Source organism: Candida metapsilosis (assembly GCF_017655625.1).
Source record: "Candida metapsilosis strain BP57 chromosome Unknown scaffold1, whole genome shotgun sequence".
Taxonomy (NCBI): domain Eukaryota; kingdom Fungi; phylum Ascomycota; class Pichiomycetes; order Serinales; family Debaryomycetaceae; genus Lodderomyces; species Lodderomyces metapsilosis.
In genome coordinates this window covers 2,521,950-2,541,475 of record NW_027138159.1, presented here as the reverse complement: position 1 = coordinate 2,541,475, position 19,526 = coordinate 2,521,950, and the positions used below count along the sequence as shown (strand labels likewise).

Here is a 19,526-nt window from a genome sequence, read left to right as displayed (position 1 = left end):
CGACCCACGTTGACGTTTCAAAAAATATTTATTTATTTAGAAAATACTATACAACTGCTTCAATGGTTCTCCTTGGTAAAAGTATCATGTCCGTAAAGTGGCGTCTCTTCAATCGCATCATCATTCAACACAGTCAAGTTTTCATTTCTAGCAATTTCAGACACATCGACGCCACTCATCACCTTAATCCAATCAATCTTAAGACTAAATGGTCCATATTGCTTGTCAAGCAATCCAATACCAACTGACTTAACCTCTGACTTGTTAAGCTCTGATCCGTCCTGGATAACTCCCCAATTAGTCATGACAAAATCATTGAGTGGAATAACCACCGTCTCCCAGCTTCCCGGATTTTGAAGAAACAACCGATGTTGAAACAAATCTGTGACTAACGGAGTATTGGCTTGGATATTGACAATATACTTTCTTCTATCTCCTTTGACCCGCAAAGCTAATGCACTGTAGTCTGTCCAGTCCCAATACTTGTCTCCCCATACGATGCTCAGCGGTTGATCCTTGGTTCTAAACATCGCATATCCTGATCTGGTAACTTGTGGATTGTCTTTGGGTAAGTCTATCGACAAATTGCCATGGAAGTGAGCACATTTCTCAGCAGCATCATAGTCAAGATGGGCTTCCGAGTATCCTCCAATCTCCTTATCCGATCGCGTTATGAGACTCAGTATGGATTCCTGTGGCAGATGCTTAAAGTTGAGTATTGTGTTGGATGCACTTGGCAATGCAGTTTGCTTTGCAAATATGTTTCTGAATGAGCTTGCGCCTACTGCTTTAATTGACATGATTAATGTTTGTTATGGGAGAGAGGGTATTCTGTGTTGTTGTTGTTGTAGTTGTGAATCAATTGAGTAGTAAGGGTGTAGTTACTATGGAATATGTTTTGTAGATGATTCTGGAAAAAAAAGTATGATCTGATAATCTGGGGTAGAAGAAGAAGAAGGAGATCAATGATGCTATTTATAAGCAAAGAGAAAAAGCATGAAATATTTTAGAGAATTAATGAGTCGTGTATTTGGGTATGAAAGTTGTGGTTTTTGTGTAAGTTGATAAGGATTAGGAGAAGTCAAGAAGAATGAGGGGAAGGAGAGAAAGAAAGATTGTAAGAAAGAGAGGGAGGGGAGTCTATGATGCATTTAATTTGAACCAATCAAAAGATGTCATAGCAATCATAAGGAATACGCATCCCTCTACAATACAATCAGGAGACAATACGTATACAGAGGTTATGAATACATTTGTATTCCCATGTGATACACACCCATTAAATCATCTGATCAAAATGGTTATGATCTGATTTCCATTTTGCTATCTTGCATACATAGAAAACAAAAGAATAACCCACGGCTATAATTGCAGCAATTGAACGACTCCTTTACGAAGAAGAGAGATATGGGCTGTGGCCGAATGTATGAGCTATACAACACTTTTCCGCCTCCTCTTCTAGATCTGAATATGCTGATCTATGTGCTCCCTTCTCCTTTTTTTTCTTTGTAAATGTGTATGTATGTGTGTGCTGTTTTTTAAAACTTTTTCGGAGTTTCAAAGTTTGTGTAATTTCCGATTACCCCAATAAAAAAATAATAAATAATAATAATAGTATGTAGTGATAACGTAATATATATATTTTATGACTTTTGACGGCGATAAAATCCAATTCTGCGTCATTCAAACAAATTTCTATCTCTCTTATCATCAATTGATAGAACAGTTTATAATATTTCTAAAGACATTTTGTGTAACCCCACCACAGTTAATACAGATAACTATGTTAAATTTCACGTAACCTTTTGAACGGCTAATAAAAGTCGTAGTGGTGTAGAGTGAAAAACAAGCTGCCATCGCTGTAAGATCACCGTGTTATAAGTATTACGCTTGAGCCACAGTCTTCTGTATATTATAATGGATTTAGAAAAATCGAAATGCGGAGACTTTGACGCACAGCTTCTTATAAATGACGCTACCATCTCTTAACCTTCAATATACTGATATGGGTGAATATAGGCAGACTAGTGGGGAATTGGGAAGAACAGACTCAAACAAATGTGGTGAGACTCTTTTTGATAAGATTCTTGCTAATCTGTTTGAAAGAACCTGAAAATTACGCAACTATAGATTATTCACTCCCTCTCTGTAAGGCGATTTTTTTGGAACTCCAAACGTCTATGAGGAAGTTTCTAAGAGGAACTACTATTGCCACCTTTCATCCCTTTTTCGATAGAGCAAAACAAGATTGTTTCCGTTTCCCGCCCTTTTTGACCTTGTGGAATATTATTAACATGAACATTTGCTTCAAAATTTACACAAAAAAAATAAAACACATAGAATGACAATAGTTTACAATCAAACTAGCTTGTACTTAGTAGCTCTATCAGCAGACACAACTCCTCTCTTATTTCCATTGACACACGTTTACCAAATAAGCCACTACTTTGTCTTTTTTTCACATGTAAAAAATAAAAAAATAACCGAAAAGGGTAATTGACGGAAAAAAAATCGCAAACGTTTTTTTTTTTTTCTCACACAACTTGAAAATATGTCATAATGGTTCCAGCCTTACTTAGATAAGCATGAAGCACTGTATATAAATATCATCGAATACTTCCCCTTTCAATTTGCTCCCTTTTTTCACAATGCTACAAACAATTATGCCTACAAGAGCTAACTTCTACAACCCAGCAACAGCACCTTACTACGACCCAAAAACAGAGAGAAAAGTTGTGTTAATCACTGGTGGAAATTCGGGTATTGGATGGTACACTACACTTCATTTATACCTCCACGGTTATGTGGTTTATATGGCTGGAAGAACCGAACTGAAGGTTAGAAAAGCATTTGAAGACATTGAAAAAGAAGCCAAAGAAAGAGTATCGAAAGAAGGTAAAGCAGAACACGTTTTTGGTGAATTACACTATATTTATATTGATTTGTTGGATTTGTCGTCAGTTCCCAAAGCTGTTGAAGAATTTGCTGCTGCTAAGGAGCAGAAATTGGATGTTTTGATAAATAATGCCGGAATTATGGGTGTACCATATAAAGTTACAAAAGATGATTATGAAATTCAGTATCAAGTGAATTTCGTTGCTCATTTCCTCTTGACACTTCAATTGGTTCCTTATTTGCAAAAGACTGTTGACGCTGGTGAGACTCCTAGAGTCATCAACTTGTCGTCCATTGGCCATAATTTTGCTTTCAAGCATTTCAAGCCAGAACAAAACAAGTTAAGCACATTCCCCAACAGTGTATTTACTTGGGTTCGATATGGTATTGCAAAAACAGCAGAGATCCAAATCACCAAGGAATGGGCAACCAAGTACCCCCAATTCTTGTCAATTGCAATTCACCCTGGTGTCATCTTGGGTACAAACTTGTATGATTACTGGCGTAATGTCCCAGTATTCAAGTATCCAGCCAATGCAATCTTTGCACTTTCGGATAAAGCCATGGGAGTTACAAATGAAGAAGGGTCTTTAGCTACATTGAAGGCTGTCATGGATCCAAAATTAAACACAAAGCAAGATAATGGTGAGTTTTTAGTAACTGGTGGAGTTGTAGAGAAGCCAAGTAAAATTGCAAGCAACATGGAGTATGCAAAAGAGACTTGGGATTGGAATATTGAACAGTTGGAGAAACGTGGATTTGATGTGGGACAACAATAGAGAGACATTCGTTTGTAAACTTGTTTGATTTTACAGTTGAAATAGGTATTTATCATTTGTGTAATATAAACAGTTCATTTCTATCACCCAACTAAAGGCCAGTAGACTCATGGTTCTGTAAACACACGTGCATCAAATAATGGTGTAGGAAGAATGACTTATTTATCGCGCCACACAATAGATAAGGATATCTTTGTAATGTGTACACTACTCCCCACTCTCAATTCCCCCCCTTCCTACATCATACAAAAAAAAAAAACCAAAAAATAGAAAGAAGAACACTTAACTCTAACTCGGAGATTGTCCCCAAGAGCAACATGTTTGGTCTATTAAAGTATGTATATCCTCCTCCACCTCCTCAGTGTTTGTATAAGATTTATAACTAACCTTAATCTTAGCACACTAATCTCACTTGTCTACCCCGTGGTTGGTTCAACTATTGCCGTTATAAACAGCATCGATGAGCCAAACTTGCCATCTCGTATAGATGCCCTACACCGGTGGCTTATTTATTGGGTTGTGTTAGGAAGCGTTACAGTTATAGAGAACACCCTAGTCATCATTACATTTATTCCCGGTTACTCCTTGCTCAAGGTTGGATTTCATATTTGGTTGATAAGTCCAATGGTGATTGATAACAAGGATTGGAGAAAGTCTGGCGCCCCTTGGATCTTTTTTGAATTTATCAAACCTCATTTTGAAGCTAATAAGGATGCTATTAAGAAATTCGTATCGAACCCGTTGGATGTAAAGACAATTTTGAAACTAAATTCTTTTGCAACCAAGGAAGAAAGTTCCACTTCAGCTACGACTTCTACCACTGCCACTACTACTGGATATGACTATACTGCATTGTTGGATGGCTCCATCGTCATGGTAAAGAACTACTTTACAAGAGAAGTTAAAGAGGAACCACCAGCAGTTGAGGTCGCCAACAGTGAAGAGTTTGATATGGTTGATAAACCCGAGGCAGCAGAAGCGTACCAAAGAAAAGGATTCTTTTGGTAAATTTTACGATTTGTATTCAAATCTGTATTTTTTTCTATTTACAATCCCAAGTAATTTGACACTTGACTACGTGCTTGATGTAATCCATCAAACTTCTTTGCTCTTTTAGCCAGTTTAGGAATGAACCTCTCCACTTTACTTGGCTCCTCAAACAATCCATCGTAAGCATTTAATGGCTTGTTTTTGTCAGCACCACTGGCCATGTTGTGTTTAACAATCTCTTCACTATTGGCTTGTTGCAATTTCAAATCGTCAATCTTCTTTTGTGGAACTTCTGGCCAGATGAAAGGTTCTGCCATATCAACGGTCATTTTCTTCAATTGAGGTACTCTATATCTAGCTAAATCATTCAAACTTCTTGTCCATTTAGCTGGTTGTAACTGCACCGTTATATTTAAAGCTCTCAAGCCATAGATATTCCACAAGTAGTCTCGTAAATCCATCTTGTTCATTGATTTGGGTACCAAAAACTTGGCTTGATATGGAGTATGCTTGGCATTTGGACGTAAAAGACAAATTCTTCCACCAGGCAAGTACACCTTGTTTTCACCTAGAGTGAAATGTGGTTCATCCATAGCTAAATCTTCTTGAAATTTCTCAAATTGTGCACGTGCTTTTTCAGAGTCGGTTTGACTAATGAATCTATTGGGTATTGGCTTCCCATGCTCGACATATAGCTTGGCTAATTCTGAGTTTGGAAATAATGTTGTTGTTGGTGATTGGGCCAAAATGGGTGGTCTTACTCTGCGGAAACCATATCTTGGTGGATTAAGCTCAACTTCTTGCGCCTTGACTTTGGGATACTTTGCAGGAGTAAGTTTGTGATGCACTGACCTTATAAATGTTTTCAGAAGGGACATCCTTGCAGCTGAGTGAAAGATGGCAAGTACTTTGAATCTCAGAAGCTGTTGTTTGAAAATTTTCATTTGTAAAAAGGTCGTGCTAAAATAAAAAGTTTTTGTTGAAAAAAAAAAAAAAAAAACTTGTGAAGAAATAAAAAAACAGTCTGACTTTTTCGTTCTTTACGTTTACGTCTTTTGCCTCCAGATCACATACCCCATCTCCATCATCATCACCATGTCAGAAGATCAATACGACCCGTACATGTATGATGACTCGCAGAGCATCACACCGGAAGATTGCTGGACTGTGATTACTTCTTTCTTTCAGGAAAAAGGTTTAGTATCACAACAGTTGGATTCATTTGATGAGTTTGTTGAATCAACGATACAAGAGTTAATTTGGGAGGATTCTCATTTGATTTTAGATCAACCTGCTCAACATACTTCCGAGAAGGATAACAAGAACAAGAGGTATGAGATTACTTTTGGTAAAATGTATATTTCGAAACCAAGTCAAACTGAAGGTGACGGTACCACTCATTTCATGTTTCCACAAGAGGCCAGACTACGTAATCTTACCTACTCGGCTCCGTTGTATGTTGATATGTCAAAAAAGGTTTTCGAATCTGATGACAATAATAGAAAAGATAACGAACTTGAGTGGAAGGAGCAGATAGTACAAGGTGAAGAGAGTGATAGTAAAGTTTACATGGGAAAAGTACCAATCATGGTGAGGTCCAAATTTTGTATGTTGAGAGACTTGGGTGAGCAAGAAATGTATGAATTAAAAGAATGTCCTTATGATATGGGAGGTTATTTCGTCATTAACGGTTCAGAAAAGGTTTTGATTGCCCAAGAAAGAAGTGCGGCAAACATTGTTCAAGTGTTTAAAAAAGCAGCACCTTCACCAATATCTCATGTGGCGGAAATTAGATCGGCTATCGAAAAGGGATCAAGGTTGATCTCATCTATGCAAATCAAGCTTTACGGACGTGACGAAAAAAGTCTGTCAGCAAGGACAATCAAGGCAACTTTGCCATACATTAAAGAAGATATCCCTATTGTGATTGTCTTCAGAGCTCTTGGTGTGGTGCCAGATGGTGATATATTGGAACACATATGTTACGATGCAAATGATTGGCAAATGTTGGAAATGTTGAAACCATGTGTCGAGGAAGGTTTTGTCATCCAAGAACGTGAAGTGGCACTTGATTTCATTGGTAGAAGAGGTGTCTTGGGTATCAGAAGAGAGAAGCGTATTCAATATGCCAGAGATATTTTGCAAAAAGAATTGTTACCAAACATCACTCAAGAGGAAGGATTTGAAACCAGAAAGGCATTCTTCCTTGGATACATGGTGAACAGATTACTCCTTTGTGCATTGGAAAGAAAAGAAGCAGATGACAGAGATCATTTTGGTAAAAAGAGGCTAGATTTAGCAGGACCTTTATTGGCCAATTTATTCCGTATCTTGTTTAAAAAATTAACCAAAGATATTTACAACTATATGCAAAGATGTGTTGAAAATGATAAAGAGTTTAATTTGACTTTGGCTGTTAAATCGCAAACTATCACCGATGGTTTGAGATATTCGTTGGCTACCGGTAACTGGGGTGAACAGAAGAAGGCCATGAGCTCAAGAGCTGGTGTTTCACAAGTGTTGAATCGTTATACTTACTCGTCTACCTTATCCCATTTAAGAAGAACAAATACTCCAATTGGAAGAGATGGTAAAATAGCCAAACCTAGACAGTTGCACAATACTCATTGGGGTTTGGTGTGCCCTGCCGAGACTCCTGAGGGTCAAGCGTGTGGTTTGGTGAAGAACTTGTCTTTGATGACTTGTATTTCCGTTGGTACCCCATCAGAACCAATCCTGTCGTTTTTAAGAGATTGGGGATTGGAGCCTTTGGAAGATTATGTTCCTTCCAACTCACCTGATGCAACGAGAGTATTTGTTAATGGTGTTTGGGTGGGTGTGCATAGAGAGCCAGCGTCATTGGTTGAGTATATGCGTGACCTTAGAAGGAATGGAGATATTTCACCTGAAGTTTCCATCATTAGAGATATCAGAGAAAAAGAACTCAAGATTTTTACTGATGCTGGTAGAGTGTACCGTCCATTGTTTATTGTCGACGACAATCCAGATTCTGAAACCAAGGGTGATTTGAAATTGCGTAAGGAACATGTCAATCAATTATTGGAGTCTTCATACGAAGGATATGATGATGAAGCAACCTACACTTGGTCATCATTAGTGAGAGAAGGTATAGTTGAGTATGTTGATGCCGAAGAAGAAGAGACAATTATGATTGCCATGACACCAGATGATCTAGAAGCATCCAAGAGTAACTTAACTGAGACTCAACAGCAAGATTTGCAAATGGAGGAACAGGAACTAGATCCAGCAAAGAGAATTAAACCAACCGGTAGTAGTAATACTCATACATTTACACATTGTGAGATCCATCCTTCAATGATTCTAGGAGTTGCCGCATCTATTATCCCATTCCCAGATCATAACCAATCTCCTCGTAACACATATCAATCTGCGATGGGTAAACAAGCTATGGGTGTATTTTTGACCAACTATGCAGTGAGAATGGACACTATGGCAAACATTTTATACTACCCGCAAAAACCACTAGCCACCACCAGAGCAATGGAGCACTTGAAGTTCCGTGAGTTACCAGCTGGTCAAAATGCCATTGTTGCTATTGCTTGTTATTCAGGTTACAATCAAGAAGATTCTATGATTATGAATCAATCATCTATAGATAGAGGATTATTCCGGTCATTGTTTTTCCGGTCGTATATGGACTTGGAAAAACGTCAAGGTATGAAAGCCTTGGAGACATTTGAAAAGCCTTCGAGGTCAGATACATTGCGATTGAAACATGGTACTTATGAGAAATTGGATGATGATGGTTTGATTGCTCCTGGTGTTAGGGTCAGTGGAGAAGATATAATTATTGGTAAAACCACTCCTATCCCTCCTGACACTGAAGAATTGGGACAAAGAACACAATATCATACCAAGAGGGATGCTTCTACTCCATTGAGAAGTACAGAGTCAGGTATCGTTGACCAAGTCTTGTTGACGACCAATGGTGATGGAGCTAAATTCGTCAAGGTTAGAATGAGAACCACAAAAGTGCCTCAAATTGGTGATAAGTTTGCTTCCAGACACGGTCAAAAGGGTACCATTGGTGTTACTTATAGACACGAGGATATGCCTTTCACAGCCGAAGGAATTGTTCCTGATTTAATCATCAACCCTCATGCTATTCCATCTCGTATGACGGTTGCGCATTTGATTGAATGTTTGTTGTCCAAGGTGTCGTCATTATCTGGACTTGAAGGTGATGCTTCTCCATTCACCGATGTTACTGCCGAAGCCATCTCCAAGTTGTTGCGTGAACACGGCTACCAATCAAGAGGTTTTGAAGTTATGTACAATGGTCACACTGGTAAGAAACTTATGGCGCAAGTGTTTTTCGGACCTACTTACTACCAAAGATTGAGACATATGGTTGATGACAAGATCCACGCTAGAGCAAGAGGACCAGTGCAAGTGTTGACTAGACAACCTGTTGAAGGTAGATCTAGAGATGGTGGTTTGCGTTTCGGAGAAATGGAGAGAGATTGTATGCTTGCACATGGTGCTGCTGGGTTCCTTAAGGAGAGGTTGATGGAAGCATCCGATGCATTTAGAGTGCATGTATGTGGAAGTTGTGGTTTGATGACAGTTATTGCCAACTTGAAAAAGAATCAATTTGAATGTCGTTCTTGTAAAAACAAGACAAACATTTATCAAATTCATATACCTTATGCTGCCAAGTTATTATTCCAAGAACTTATGGCAATGAATATTACACCAAGATTATATACTGAAAGTTCAGGGGCCAGTATTCGTGTATAATTAAATAGATAAACACATATATTTACAGGAGCCACTATCTTTAGACTTGATGAGCTAAATACTTTTTCCTAAGTTCAGCTCTCTTTGCTTCGTTTTCTTCCAACTTGGCCATCTTGGCTCTGACCTCCTTCATTTCATCAGCGAAAGCTATTAGATTCTCCTTGTAAGGGTGCTCATCTCCATCAAACACCTTCAACCTATCCATTCTCACTAATCTGTGCTTATTCTTAGGTATCATCCCCTTAACAGCTCTTTTCAAAACTTCTCCATAACCTTTATTTGCAATCATTCTTTCCATAGGAATTAAATTCAACGTACCTGGACGTGAAGTATGGTGCCAGTACGTCTTATCTTTCAACTTGTTACCGGTAATTTTCAAATGAGCACAATTAGTAACCACAACATAATCACCATGATCTCTATTGGGAGTATATGTAGGCTTATGTTTTCCTTGTAGCGTAATGGCGATTTGTGAAGCTAATCTACCGAGAGTCCTGGAATCGGCTGCGACATCAACATGGTGCCATACGCGAGTAAGAGCCAGTACGGCATTACCAATTCTTTGAGACATTGTGGATCGTTTGGACTGGAGTCTTCTCGTGAACTTGGTGAGCTAGCTTTTGGTGAAATTTTTTTTCCCTCTGTAAAAACTTACAACGAAAATTTCTCGCAAAAAAAAAGTCGAAATTTTCAGCATCATTGTTGGGGGGAATACGACAACAAAGAATAACATCACACCGAGCGAATATAGAGAAACCCCATCACTTAGTCATTTTGTATTATATGTATAAATATTACCCTATAGAGATACCACCAATATGTTTTTTTTAAAGGATTTGTCATTAAACCTAACGTTGCATCCATCATATTTTGGCCCTCAAATGGACCAGTTTTTAAGAGATAAGCTATTGAGTGACGTCGAAGGCACATGTACAGGTCAGTTTGGGTACATCGTTTGCGTGCTAGACTCTATGAATATTGATGTTGGTAAAGGGAGGATAATTCCAACAACAGGAATGGCCGAATTTGAAGTGAAATACAGGGCGGTCGTTTGGAAGCCATTCAAGGGTGAAGTCGTTGATGGTGTAGTGACCACAGTCAACAAAATGGGATTCTTTGCCGATGTGGGACCACTATCTGTGTTTGTTAGTACTCATCTAATACCTTCAGATATGAAGTTTAACCCATCGGCTAACCCACCAGCTTATTCCAGCCCTGATGAAAACATAGAAAAGGGTTCGAAAGTCAGGTTGAAGATTGTGGGTACAAGGACAGACGTTAATGAGATCTACGCTATTGGAAGTATCAAAGAGGATTATCTAGGACCAAGTCCATTGTGAATGAGACAAAAGACAATTTTCTTTTTCATTACATTTTACTTTTATTACGCCTACTCTAATCACTATCCGAGTCTAGGACTATTGGGTCATTTGAACTTCCCGAGAAAACTATTTTGTTGATTCTTTCTTCCCTTTCCTGTAACCCTTTAACCCATGCTTCCTCCATTTGCTTCATATCGTCTGGCTCCAGTGTATAATCCTGAAATACCAAAAACTTATTAATCAATTTTCCTTTACCTAGTTCACACTCCAATAGCTCTATCAATTTCCGTCTCTTGCTAGGTGAAGTTTCCCTCTCTTCAACTAAAGATTCAGTTTGCTTGAAATCTGGCTCCGAATTGGGGGCATTTGACCGAAAATCGACATCCATAGAGACATGCTGCACTTGCAAATTATTCTTGCCATTCACAAACACCGTCGAATTTTCCTTCATGTCATCTGCTGGAGGGATATACTCGGGGGCTTTAGAATCGTCGAAAAACGATTCATCAATTTTGAACTGACCCTTTTTGAGTTCATTTTTCTGGGTTGTAGGTGTGTCGGAAGATAATGTTGCCGCAACTGGACTAAATGAAGAAGTCGGATGAGACCCTAACGTAGATGGTGGCAAAGAATCCGGAACTAAAGAATCCCCATTAAGGTTCAGTAAATTATGGGTTAACATTGACTGATTTGGATCAATCGATCCTGCTCTTTTCACGCCAGTAAGATTAGATTCTCGGTGAGAACCTGCTTGTGGGTGGTTCATTCCGCTGTCAGGAACATTCGAATCTTGAAGTGAATGGGAGTTGCGATCCTCAGTTTGCATAGAATTAGTCAGCTCATGAGGTGTACTATCTTTGTGTGCAATCTCCGGCCCATTACTTTTGGGTAAAATCTTGCTGACCAAATCAAAGTAATTGTTCACAAACTCATCAACTACCTTCACCTTATCCTTCTCTCTTGAGTTAGCAATGTGCTTTAGAATGACATCTCTTTGCACAGGATCAGACGCATAATCCTGTTCAATATACTCAAGCATACGCTTTGTGTCACTTTCAAACTGTGAAATAGTTTGTTGCAATTCAGTAAAAGCAGCATTTTGTATCGATTCATTCAATAACTGGTTTTGAACGGTTCCACCCACTTGCAGTCGCATCTGCCGAGCAACATGTCTCTCGAGTTCTGATTCTCCAAGCACAATCTGATCCCGAGGCTGCATATGAGAAGTACTTTCTGCCACGCCATTCTTCTTGGAACCATTTACGTATATATCCTCAGATTGAGCATGCTCAGTTGGTCTGCTCGTTTTTTCCACTTCAGACATTTCCTCATCTTCAACAAATAAATAATCAATATCGGAGTCTCCATGGTCCTCTGATGTCTGCCCCTCACCAGGCAGTTCTCCAGATTGGCTATTTGGACTCATTGCAGCTCCGACTGTTTCCAGACTCAGGCGTATAGTCTCATTGCCCTTAGCGCTTCCCGTTTTCTTCTCTGAGGATCTTTCTGGTGGTGGATGCGGCCGTTTGGTACGAATAAATAGCGAAGAGTACTGCTTTTGTAGTTTTTCATGCGCCGATTGCGCATGCTTTCCAGCGAGGGTCGTGGGATTCGTAGGGGCCACTGCATTTGACAACTCCTTCTCGGGTGACGCCCTAGTTCCTTGTGGAGCCTCTCTGATATTAGTTTGAAGCCCGTTAACTTTGGAAACACGACCGCTTTCTTTGACGAGATGAGAGACCTTGCGAGACCCGTTGCCTGAGGTAGAACTTGGCTCAACAAAACCATTGGTCACATGATTCAGACGCTTTGGTTCAGCTTCCAAACCATGTATTGGACTCAAAGTATTCACATCTTTGAGTTGACTTTTTCCGTTCCTTGAATTCACAGCATTTGTGTCAATGCTGCCATTTGGAAGCAAACCTAAGCTTTGAAGAAAGAGGTCAGTGCTATCGAGCTCACCCTTAGGATGAGGAACATGTTGCTCTTTTTGCTTGCTTGCTGCTTTCCTGGGGGGCTCACGATCCTTCAGCTGGGAATGAGATTTCTTTGCTGGTGACTTCGATGTCGCAACAGTTTTACCACTTTCGACTTCTGTGGAAATGATCTGCGGCGTCTTGTTTCGAAGTAACCTGTTTTGAGGCGATTGCAATGAGTTCTGGCCCTTTAGTTCAATTGCTTTACTAGAATTATTAATGTTCTTCTGATGTTGAACTTCTGAAGTATGAGCATGCAGCAGCAGCCCCGGTAGATGCAGATGCTGCTTGTGTGCCATCGTTGTTTGATCTTGTTGTAGGGCCAATAGTTGTATGTTTTGTTGCAATCTTCTCTGCTCTGCAGTGAGTACACCCTTAGAACTGCCATCTTGGTCAATGCCTTGCTGTCCTTCTATTTGCAGTATTCTTTTCTCTATCAGCGATTGGCCATACCGTAGGATATCGTTGAGAAGCAGGCCCGTGTTTTCTGTCGGAGTCGATGAGATAGCACCCTGAGTGAGTAATGTTGTCCGATATCGCTCTTGGATTCTTTGGAGATCATCGACCCCCGATAGAGCAGGGGTTGTAGTGCTATTATTTGGTTGTGAGCTCTTATTGTTTGCGCTATCGCTGAGCAAAGGTGTACGATGCGACACCGAGTGTTCTTGGGAGTCTGAAACATTCATTGGATTAGCAGCTAATGATTGAGGCTCTTGTTGATGCTCTGCCACTTGTTCCTCATGTTCACGTTGCTTATGCAATCGATGTCTTTGGAATCGTGTCAGCAGTCGCGTATCACGAGGGCTCGTGTGAGCAGATGTCAACCCATGAGAAACTAAACTGGATTCGCTCAAAGAGCTTGTGATATTCTGTTCGTTAGTGTTTCCACCAACTCGTGCAATTTCATTGGATAGAACTGGTGCCAGATTTTGGGAGGAGTTGTTGTCAAAAACCTCCGCACTTGACCTGTTCGTACCTTCAACGCCGGCTTTCACGATGATTTCTGTTGAATTCTCGAGCTTTGTAGCTCTGGTTGCCAACAGAAGCTCCTCAACCTCGTCGCTATCGTTTTCACCGCCCTCCTCGTCGGTCAGGAAAATAAACTCAGGAGGAGTCGCATCTTTACGAGGCTCAAGTTTCACCTTAGTCTGCAGCACTTCCGCTTCCGTCACATCCTCGAGCTCTTCCACTTTCAATGCTTGTTTGGTAACGTCAGAATCAGTTAGTCTCCATTCTCCATTCTTCATTATGCTGACGTAGTCTACGTCTGAGTCCACTTTTTTAAGAATATCTTCAAAGTATTCACAAATTGCCAAATCCGATACTTCAAAACTAGCCCCACAATATGGACACTCCCAAGTTGGGTTTTCTTGTTGTTGAGTCATGAAATAATTTAAATCAAAACACTCAAGATGTTCGCACTCAATAGTTTTGATAGGAATTTTGATTCTTGTGAAAGTGTATGGATCTTTTAAACTTAATAAAGCGTTTCCCGTTTCTATGCCATTTGAAGACAGTTTTATCAGGATTTTCTTGATCCTTTCCGTCGTGTCTTCCTTTCGGATTTTGGGTTGCTTCATAATATCTTTAATAACTGTTTCCAAGGAGATTATTTTCACAAAGTATAGATAGACATAATACGTGTACGTGTCATCCTCATAGATCATACGTATCTTGTTCAATTTTGGAGGCCCAAGTAGGAGGTCAGTGACATCAACAGGTTTAGCTGTTCCCGGCTTATGTCGAATACCTTCATATGTTTTGTTCACTCTCTGACCATTCACATAAAGATTATGAGGAATGGGATACTCTATTTCAACATCATTAGATGCACTCCCTTCCTCCATTTTTCTTCCGCAAACCAAGTATATTCTCATATTTGGATCTTCCCTCTTTAACCATTTATGTTCCTCTACATTGAAAACAAAGTCGATGCGGCATTTGCTTTTGGCTTTGCTTGGTCGACACGCTTGTGGTGAAACGTGTATTTTTTTCATTGCTCTAAAGAAGGGATTATCAATGAAGTTTATATCGTGATCCCTATCCGGAATAGAGTCTTGCGAGTGTAAACCAGGAGATGAAGTAGATGGTGTCCCTCTTCTAGACCGGCCTCTGCTGCAGTAAAAATTGTATAAATCATTGTAGGAAACTAACTTACCTTTTGTTTTAATTCTTTCCAACACATCCTTTATTGCTGCAAGTCGTGCCGCCTCATTGATATTCGTCTTGTTCTCAAAATGCAAACGGACTCTTTCAAAAAGTTGGTCCTTTGTACCTGACATGGATAGTCCAAGGAGATACAAAAAACTTCTTAAATCTGCTATCAGCAATTTCCTTATGCTTCGTATGGTACGATTAAGATCATCTTGGGAAAATTCGAGATAAATAGGCGTTTCCATCTATCAAAGAAAATGGGATCAATGGCTATACGCTCTAGTAATTTGGCGTTCGTAATCACCACCTGGTGGGTTGTTTTGAATTGTGCGGTGATACTGATATTTTTTTTTGTTGTTTTCCCTTAGGTGGATCCAGAACACACATTACCCTGCAATATAATCAGCGACATCCCCAATACCTCCCCCATCAATACCACATCAACATACACACACTCAGCGCATAGAGATCAATCTGTAACCACCTAGTGCGGTTCAAATGTCTCAGAATTCAGGTCAACTTCAGCAACAAGGAGGTAAAACCGATTCACCTTTATCTCAGCTCCGGCTCTCAGTTATCGACTCAAGTGCGAATCCGCCTGTCTCCACGAAGCCTAGGTTACCATCTTCATCGAAACCAAACCATCAACCTAAACCATTGCAAGCCAGTGCCTCAAGAAGTAATGAAATTAAGGAATTTAACACGGAGGTAAACCTTGATCTGTTTGTGCAACACTCATTAGACAGCACAGATGATGAAACGCTATTACAAAACAAGGGGAAAAGCACATTCCCTCAGGAGGTAACCAAGGAGGAAGTGAAAAAGGCCGGTGCGCTTGCTTCCCTTTTTCTAGATACGAGAAACATCCTCCAGGCAGAATGCAATGTCATCGACCCAGCACCTAATTTGGATCCCAACCCACTTCATCATGACTCTCCATTAGATGACACCAAGATCAGCCGTAGTACGTTTATTCGTGCAGAAAAGGTCAAGTCAATGTTGGGAGTAAAGTATCTCTACATTGAGCGTATTATTGATTGGAAGGAAACACAAGGGGATCACAACAGACATCCAGGTGTCGAAGGAGTGTACAATCCTCTTCAAATATTGAGGAATCGGAAGATCCGAGCAAAATATCACGAGTACCCTAAGCCATTACATTTGAAAACAATACCACTTGCATGTAATGTATTCAGCAAGCATAACCAACCAGGTCACCGGCACCATCTAAAAAAAGACTGGAAAATGCTTTGGGCCATTGAGTTGGAGGAATATATCGGAGACTCCCGGTGGAGACTTCACCACTGGAACGAGCTCAAGGATCCTCATGGGAACTATTGGTTCCCGGATGAAGTTTCTGAAGATGATTTCACTCATCACAGAAAGAAGCATAGGTTTAGACAACGACTTCATGATAGATTATTTGAGATATCTGATGATGAAGTGCGACACAAGAAACCAAGCATTGAGATAAAGGAAGAGAGTTCACCACTTGAGGGACTGAAATCTTTACTTGATCCTTCAACTAGCTCAGAGAGCGATGCCCAGCAGTCGAAACAAAGAGACCCTCATCATCCGCATCACCATCATCACAGACATAGATTCAAAACAAAAGTTAAACGCCTCTACCATGGAGGATCATCCTCTTCTAATTTATTGAAACTGCGGACAGCGTCAGATGATAAACTTGCAAATGGTCAAAGTCTGACTGGGTCAGAACAGGGAGAGAATGAGTTGAAGCAGGCACGTAGCACTTCCGACACCAATGGATCACAAGACGAGAAACAATACATTATTCCAGTTATTCGTGAACCTAAACTGGAAATAAATGTTACTGACACAAACAGCCACACAGTGGTGCCACCAACAATACGTATCGAAGGAAGTACACCAGACCCTGTGATGCAGTCAAAATTGCAAAACGTTGAAATACACCCAACCCAACGAGTATCTAGTGAAGATTTACCTATCAGTGCATCATCAACTGAACATGATGACAAAGCTTTAAAGGTGGAAAGTACCGAATCTAATATTCTGATTGATCGGCAGGAACAAAATTTGATAAAGATCATCAGCTGTTTGAGCTATTTACGACAATCATGTACTACACGTATGAAATACTTGTTGACGATATACCCCAACTATTTGCAATTGGTACAGAACAAAGTTGACGATATCAAGTCTGGTTCAATTTTTGATGTTTTGAATTTGATGTCACTTATCAATGATGAAAGTCTACCAGCTTTGGAAGATTTGCAACGTGGGTGTCTTGATGAAAGTAAATCAATTCTTCACATGGTTAATAACAACTATTCAATTAAAATCGATACCATGTTAAGTGCAGGAGATCGGTCGATATCTGAAATCAACGCATCTTTATCACTTGACTTAAGAAAAACTACAGAACGGTTGGATTCGTTAGAGCAATCTTTATCGAAATCCAATTTTAATAGTGCCAAGTTGAAACAGGATTTGACTGGTGATGCTACTATGAATTACAAGATCATTTATTTAATTCTTGAAAAGATAATTGTCGGAGTTTTGAAGTTGGTTTGGGTCGTGGTTAATATCTATAAAGTTTTTGCGTGGTTCGTGAAGCTGATTTGGAAACTAATACGAGTATTTATTTAATAGGGATGTCATAGTGGTAGTTTAATACGACGTTCTCGATATCGTAAGAAGTCAAAACTGTAGTGCTTGTCTTTGGGGAAAGAAAAGTGTAACCCCCAATACATCATTTTTGGGTGCAAGTGACTACAGTCATTGAAAGGAATAATCAATACAATATGAGATATTACTAACATCATCAAGAACTGTACAACGAAAGAACACGATTTACCAAATCTCCAATACACAGCTTGACTCTTCTTTAGTTTGTTGAATAGCAGCATCAATGCCCATCAAACTCAGCTTGACTAGGTTCTCTATTCACCTCTATTCATCTCTTTAACAAGAGGCATGAGAGTTGTCTTATGCTAACCTCATCATAAGGGCAAAATACATTATTCATATACAAGTAGTTACTAAAATGTTGCTACACCCAACAAACTAGCAGCATTTCTTGCATCTACCGCACTCGCTTGCAAGGAAGAAGCTTGAGGCTTAGTTTGTTGTTTAGTTTCCTCTTCCTTCTCCAAAGACCTAAATGTCCGCGAAGACCACGAATCTCCCGAAGGGGCCTGAGATTGCAATAAATTATGTTTTATACTGGCCAAGTTGTCTCGGTTAAGACGAGACAAACCACCACGTTCGTCCACACTTCTTACGTCCAATCTTATAGCCTCAAACTTCTTTAAAATTTTTCGATGGTGATCTATCTTGTGCAAAGCGTATGCTTTTAGTAAGCTACGGAATTTCTTTTCAATATAATCAACGACTTCATCCTTCTCGTACAACATTTCTCCAGATATTCTTTTAACTTGTAGATTTAACAGCTCTTGCACTTTGGATGCATACTCGAGGGATCTCAATGCCTCGTCGACTTTTATAGGGTCCAATGAAGCTTTATTCTTCATTTTATTCGCATGGACGTGTTTTGCATTGGTTTGAGCTTCTGCTTGAATTAATTCACGCATAATCAAATACCTGTTGGTCAAAGCTTCTTTAATTTCGTAAAAGTCATTAACAAAGTATTGTATTCCATCCCCCAAGATACCCATTTCACCAATAGATTCCACTAGATAGAGGTCAGATTGCACCTGAACAACCTTGCCCAACTTTTCCCACATATTTTTCATTCCTGGATGGGTTGTTTCGAATTGCGACAACACGGTTAATTTATTTGACATATCGTAAACATGTATTGAAAGCTGTTTTTCACTCTTGGAGACTTTATCGAGCAGTCGATGCAATTTTTGACACAACAAATATGCGTTCTTTACAGTTGGTCTAAACTCGGCCAATTCTTGGAAAGGGTCATATGGAACGGGAAATTGTTTCAAAGTCTTTCTCATTAACCCACTTGCAACTGAAGACTTCTTGTTACTGTTTATAACGCTGTATCCGAAATCATTTTCAACAAAAAACACAAACTCTTCGTCTCTAATAAGAATTGGATTCGAAGTAATTCGGTCAAACCACTCTTGCCACACAAACATCAACTGCTTCCTTTCATCCTCCCCACCTGTTGGGTACGAAGTCACCGAGCTTGGGATCACCGGGACAAACACCTCCAAATTTGATACAGCCAAATACTTGTTAAATTTGACTATCTCACTAAACGTACGGCGGACATCATCATACTCCTTTTGTCTAAATTTAGGAAGTCCATGAACACGAACGGACAATCGCAAAATTGGGTTTTCAAGTTTGTTTCTTTCAATAGATACTAGCTTGATATGTAGACTATACTTGTTCGTGAATCGTTCTGGAATTAACTTCCGTAAGTCGGTTTTCGATATGAGGTCTTCGTTTGCCTCGGAGTCATTGGACTCATCATTTTCATTTGGTTGCTCCTGTACCAATGGTTCTTCCGTTTGGGGTTCAAAATGGGATGTCACACCCTCGCCCGGCCTAGCAAATGGATTGTTGTCTTCAAAGTCGTCGGCGTAGTCCATTGATGTGAATGGGTGATAGTGCTGGTCAAACGGGGAATTCCTTAATTTTCTTTTCTTGGGGATTTTCAACAA

The 19,526-nt window shown here is 39.7% G+C and overlaps 10 protein-coding genes across 10 annotated transcripts; 5 read left to right on the top strand and 5 right to left on the bottom strand. All coding sequences in view use genetic code 12, as the record gives it.

Annotated features, from left to right (window-relative positions):
• Nucleotides 1–59: 59 nt before the first annotated feature.
• On the bottom strand, nucleotides 60–800 carry I9W82_001155 (uncharacterized protein; the record flags this gene model as incomplete). Its single annotated transcript, XM_067689871.1, has 1 exon — nucleotides 60–800. The coding sequence occupies one exon, from the start codon at nucleotides 798–800 to the stop codon at nucleotides 60–62; it is 741 nt and encodes a 246-aa protein (XP_067551178.1).
• Nucleotides 801–2,663: 1,863 nt separating this feature from the next.
• I9W82_001154 (uncharacterized protein) lies at nucleotides 2,664–3,674 on the top strand (the record flags this gene model as incomplete). Its single annotated transcript, XM_067689870.1, has 1 exon — nucleotides 2,664–3,674. The coding sequence occupies one exon, from the start codon at nucleotides 2,664–2,666 to the stop codon at nucleotides 3,672–3,674; it is 1,011 nt and encodes a 336-aa protein (XP_067551177.1).
• A 317-nt stretch (nucleotides 3,675–3,991) lies between these two features.
• Nucleotides 3,992–4,682, top strand: I9W82_001153 (uncharacterized protein; the record flags this gene model as incomplete). Its single annotated transcript, XM_067689869.1, has 2 exons — nucleotides 3,992–4,008; nucleotides 4,073–4,682. The coding sequence occupies 2 exons, from the start codon at nucleotides 3,992–3,994 to the stop codon at nucleotides 4,680–4,682; spliced, it is 627 nt and encodes a 208-aa protein (XP_067551176.1).
• Nucleotides 4,683–4,720: 38 nt separating this feature from the next.
• Nucleotides 4,721–5,542, bottom strand: MRP20 (mitochondrial 54S ribosomal protein uL23m; the record flags this gene model as incomplete). Its single annotated transcript, XM_067689868.1, has 1 exon — nucleotides 4,721–5,542. The coding sequence occupies one exon, from the start codon at nucleotides 5,540–5,542 to the stop codon at nucleotides 4,721–4,723; it is 822 nt and encodes a 273-aa protein (XP_067551175.1).
• A 217-nt stretch (nucleotides 5,543–5,759) lies between these two features.
• Nucleotides 5,760–9,446, top strand: I9W82_001151 (DNA-directed RNA polymerase II subunit RPB2; the record flags this gene model as incomplete). The annotated part of the gene is made up of 1 exon (XM_067689867.1): nucleotides 5,760–9,446. The coding sequence occupies one exon, from the start codon at nucleotides 5,760–5,762 to the stop codon at nucleotides 9,444–9,446; it is 3,687 nt and encodes a 1,228-aa protein (XP_067551174.1).
• Nucleotides 9,447–9,486: 40 nt separating this feature from the next.
• On the bottom strand, nucleotides 9,487–10,017 carry I9W82_001150 (mitochondrial 54S ribosomal protein uL13m; the record flags this gene model as incomplete). Its single annotated transcript, XM_067689866.1, has 1 exon — nucleotides 9,487–10,017. The coding sequence occupies one exon, from the start codon at nucleotides 10,015–10,017 to the stop codon at nucleotides 9,487–9,489; it is 531 nt and encodes a 176-aa protein (XP_067551173.1).
• Nucleotides 10,018–10,264: 247 nt separating this feature from the next.
• On the top strand, nucleotides 10,265–10,786 carry RPB7 (DNA-directed RNA polymerase II subunit; the record flags this gene model as incomplete). The annotated part of the gene is made up of 1 exon (XM_067689864.1): nucleotides 10,265–10,786. The coding sequence occupies one exon, from the start codon at nucleotides 10,265–10,267 to the stop codon at nucleotides 10,784–10,786; it is 522 nt and encodes a 173-aa protein (XP_067551172.1).
• A 55-nt stretch (nucleotides 10,787–10,841) lies between these two features.
• SIZ1 (SUMO ligase) lies at nucleotides 10,842–15,143 on the bottom strand (the record flags this gene model as incomplete). The annotated part of the gene is made up of 1 exon (XM_067689863.1): nucleotides 10,842–15,143. One exon carries the CDS (start codon nucleotides 15,141–15,143, stop codon nucleotides 10,842–10,844), a length of 4,302 nt encoding a protein of 1,433 aa, XP_067551171.1.
• Nucleotides 15,144–15,396: 253 nt separating this feature from the next.
• On the top strand, nucleotides 15,397–17,529 carry I9W82_001147 (uncharacterized protein; the record flags this gene model as incomplete). Its single annotated transcript, XM_067689862.1, has 1 exon — nucleotides 15,397–17,529. One exon carries the CDS (start codon nucleotides 15,397–15,399, stop codon nucleotides 17,527–17,529), a length of 2,133 nt encoding a protein of 710 aa, XP_067551170.1.
• A 392-nt stretch (nucleotides 17,530–17,921) lies between these two features.
• VPS17 (retromer subunit) lies at nucleotides 17,922–19,454 on the bottom strand (the record flags this gene model as incomplete). The annotated part of the gene is made up of 1 exon (XM_067689861.1): nucleotides 17,922–19,454. One exon carries the CDS (start codon nucleotides 19,452–19,454, stop codon nucleotides 17,922–17,924), a length of 1,533 nt encoding a protein of 510 aa, XP_067551169.1.
• Nucleotides 19,455–19,526: the final 72 nt, after the last annotated feature.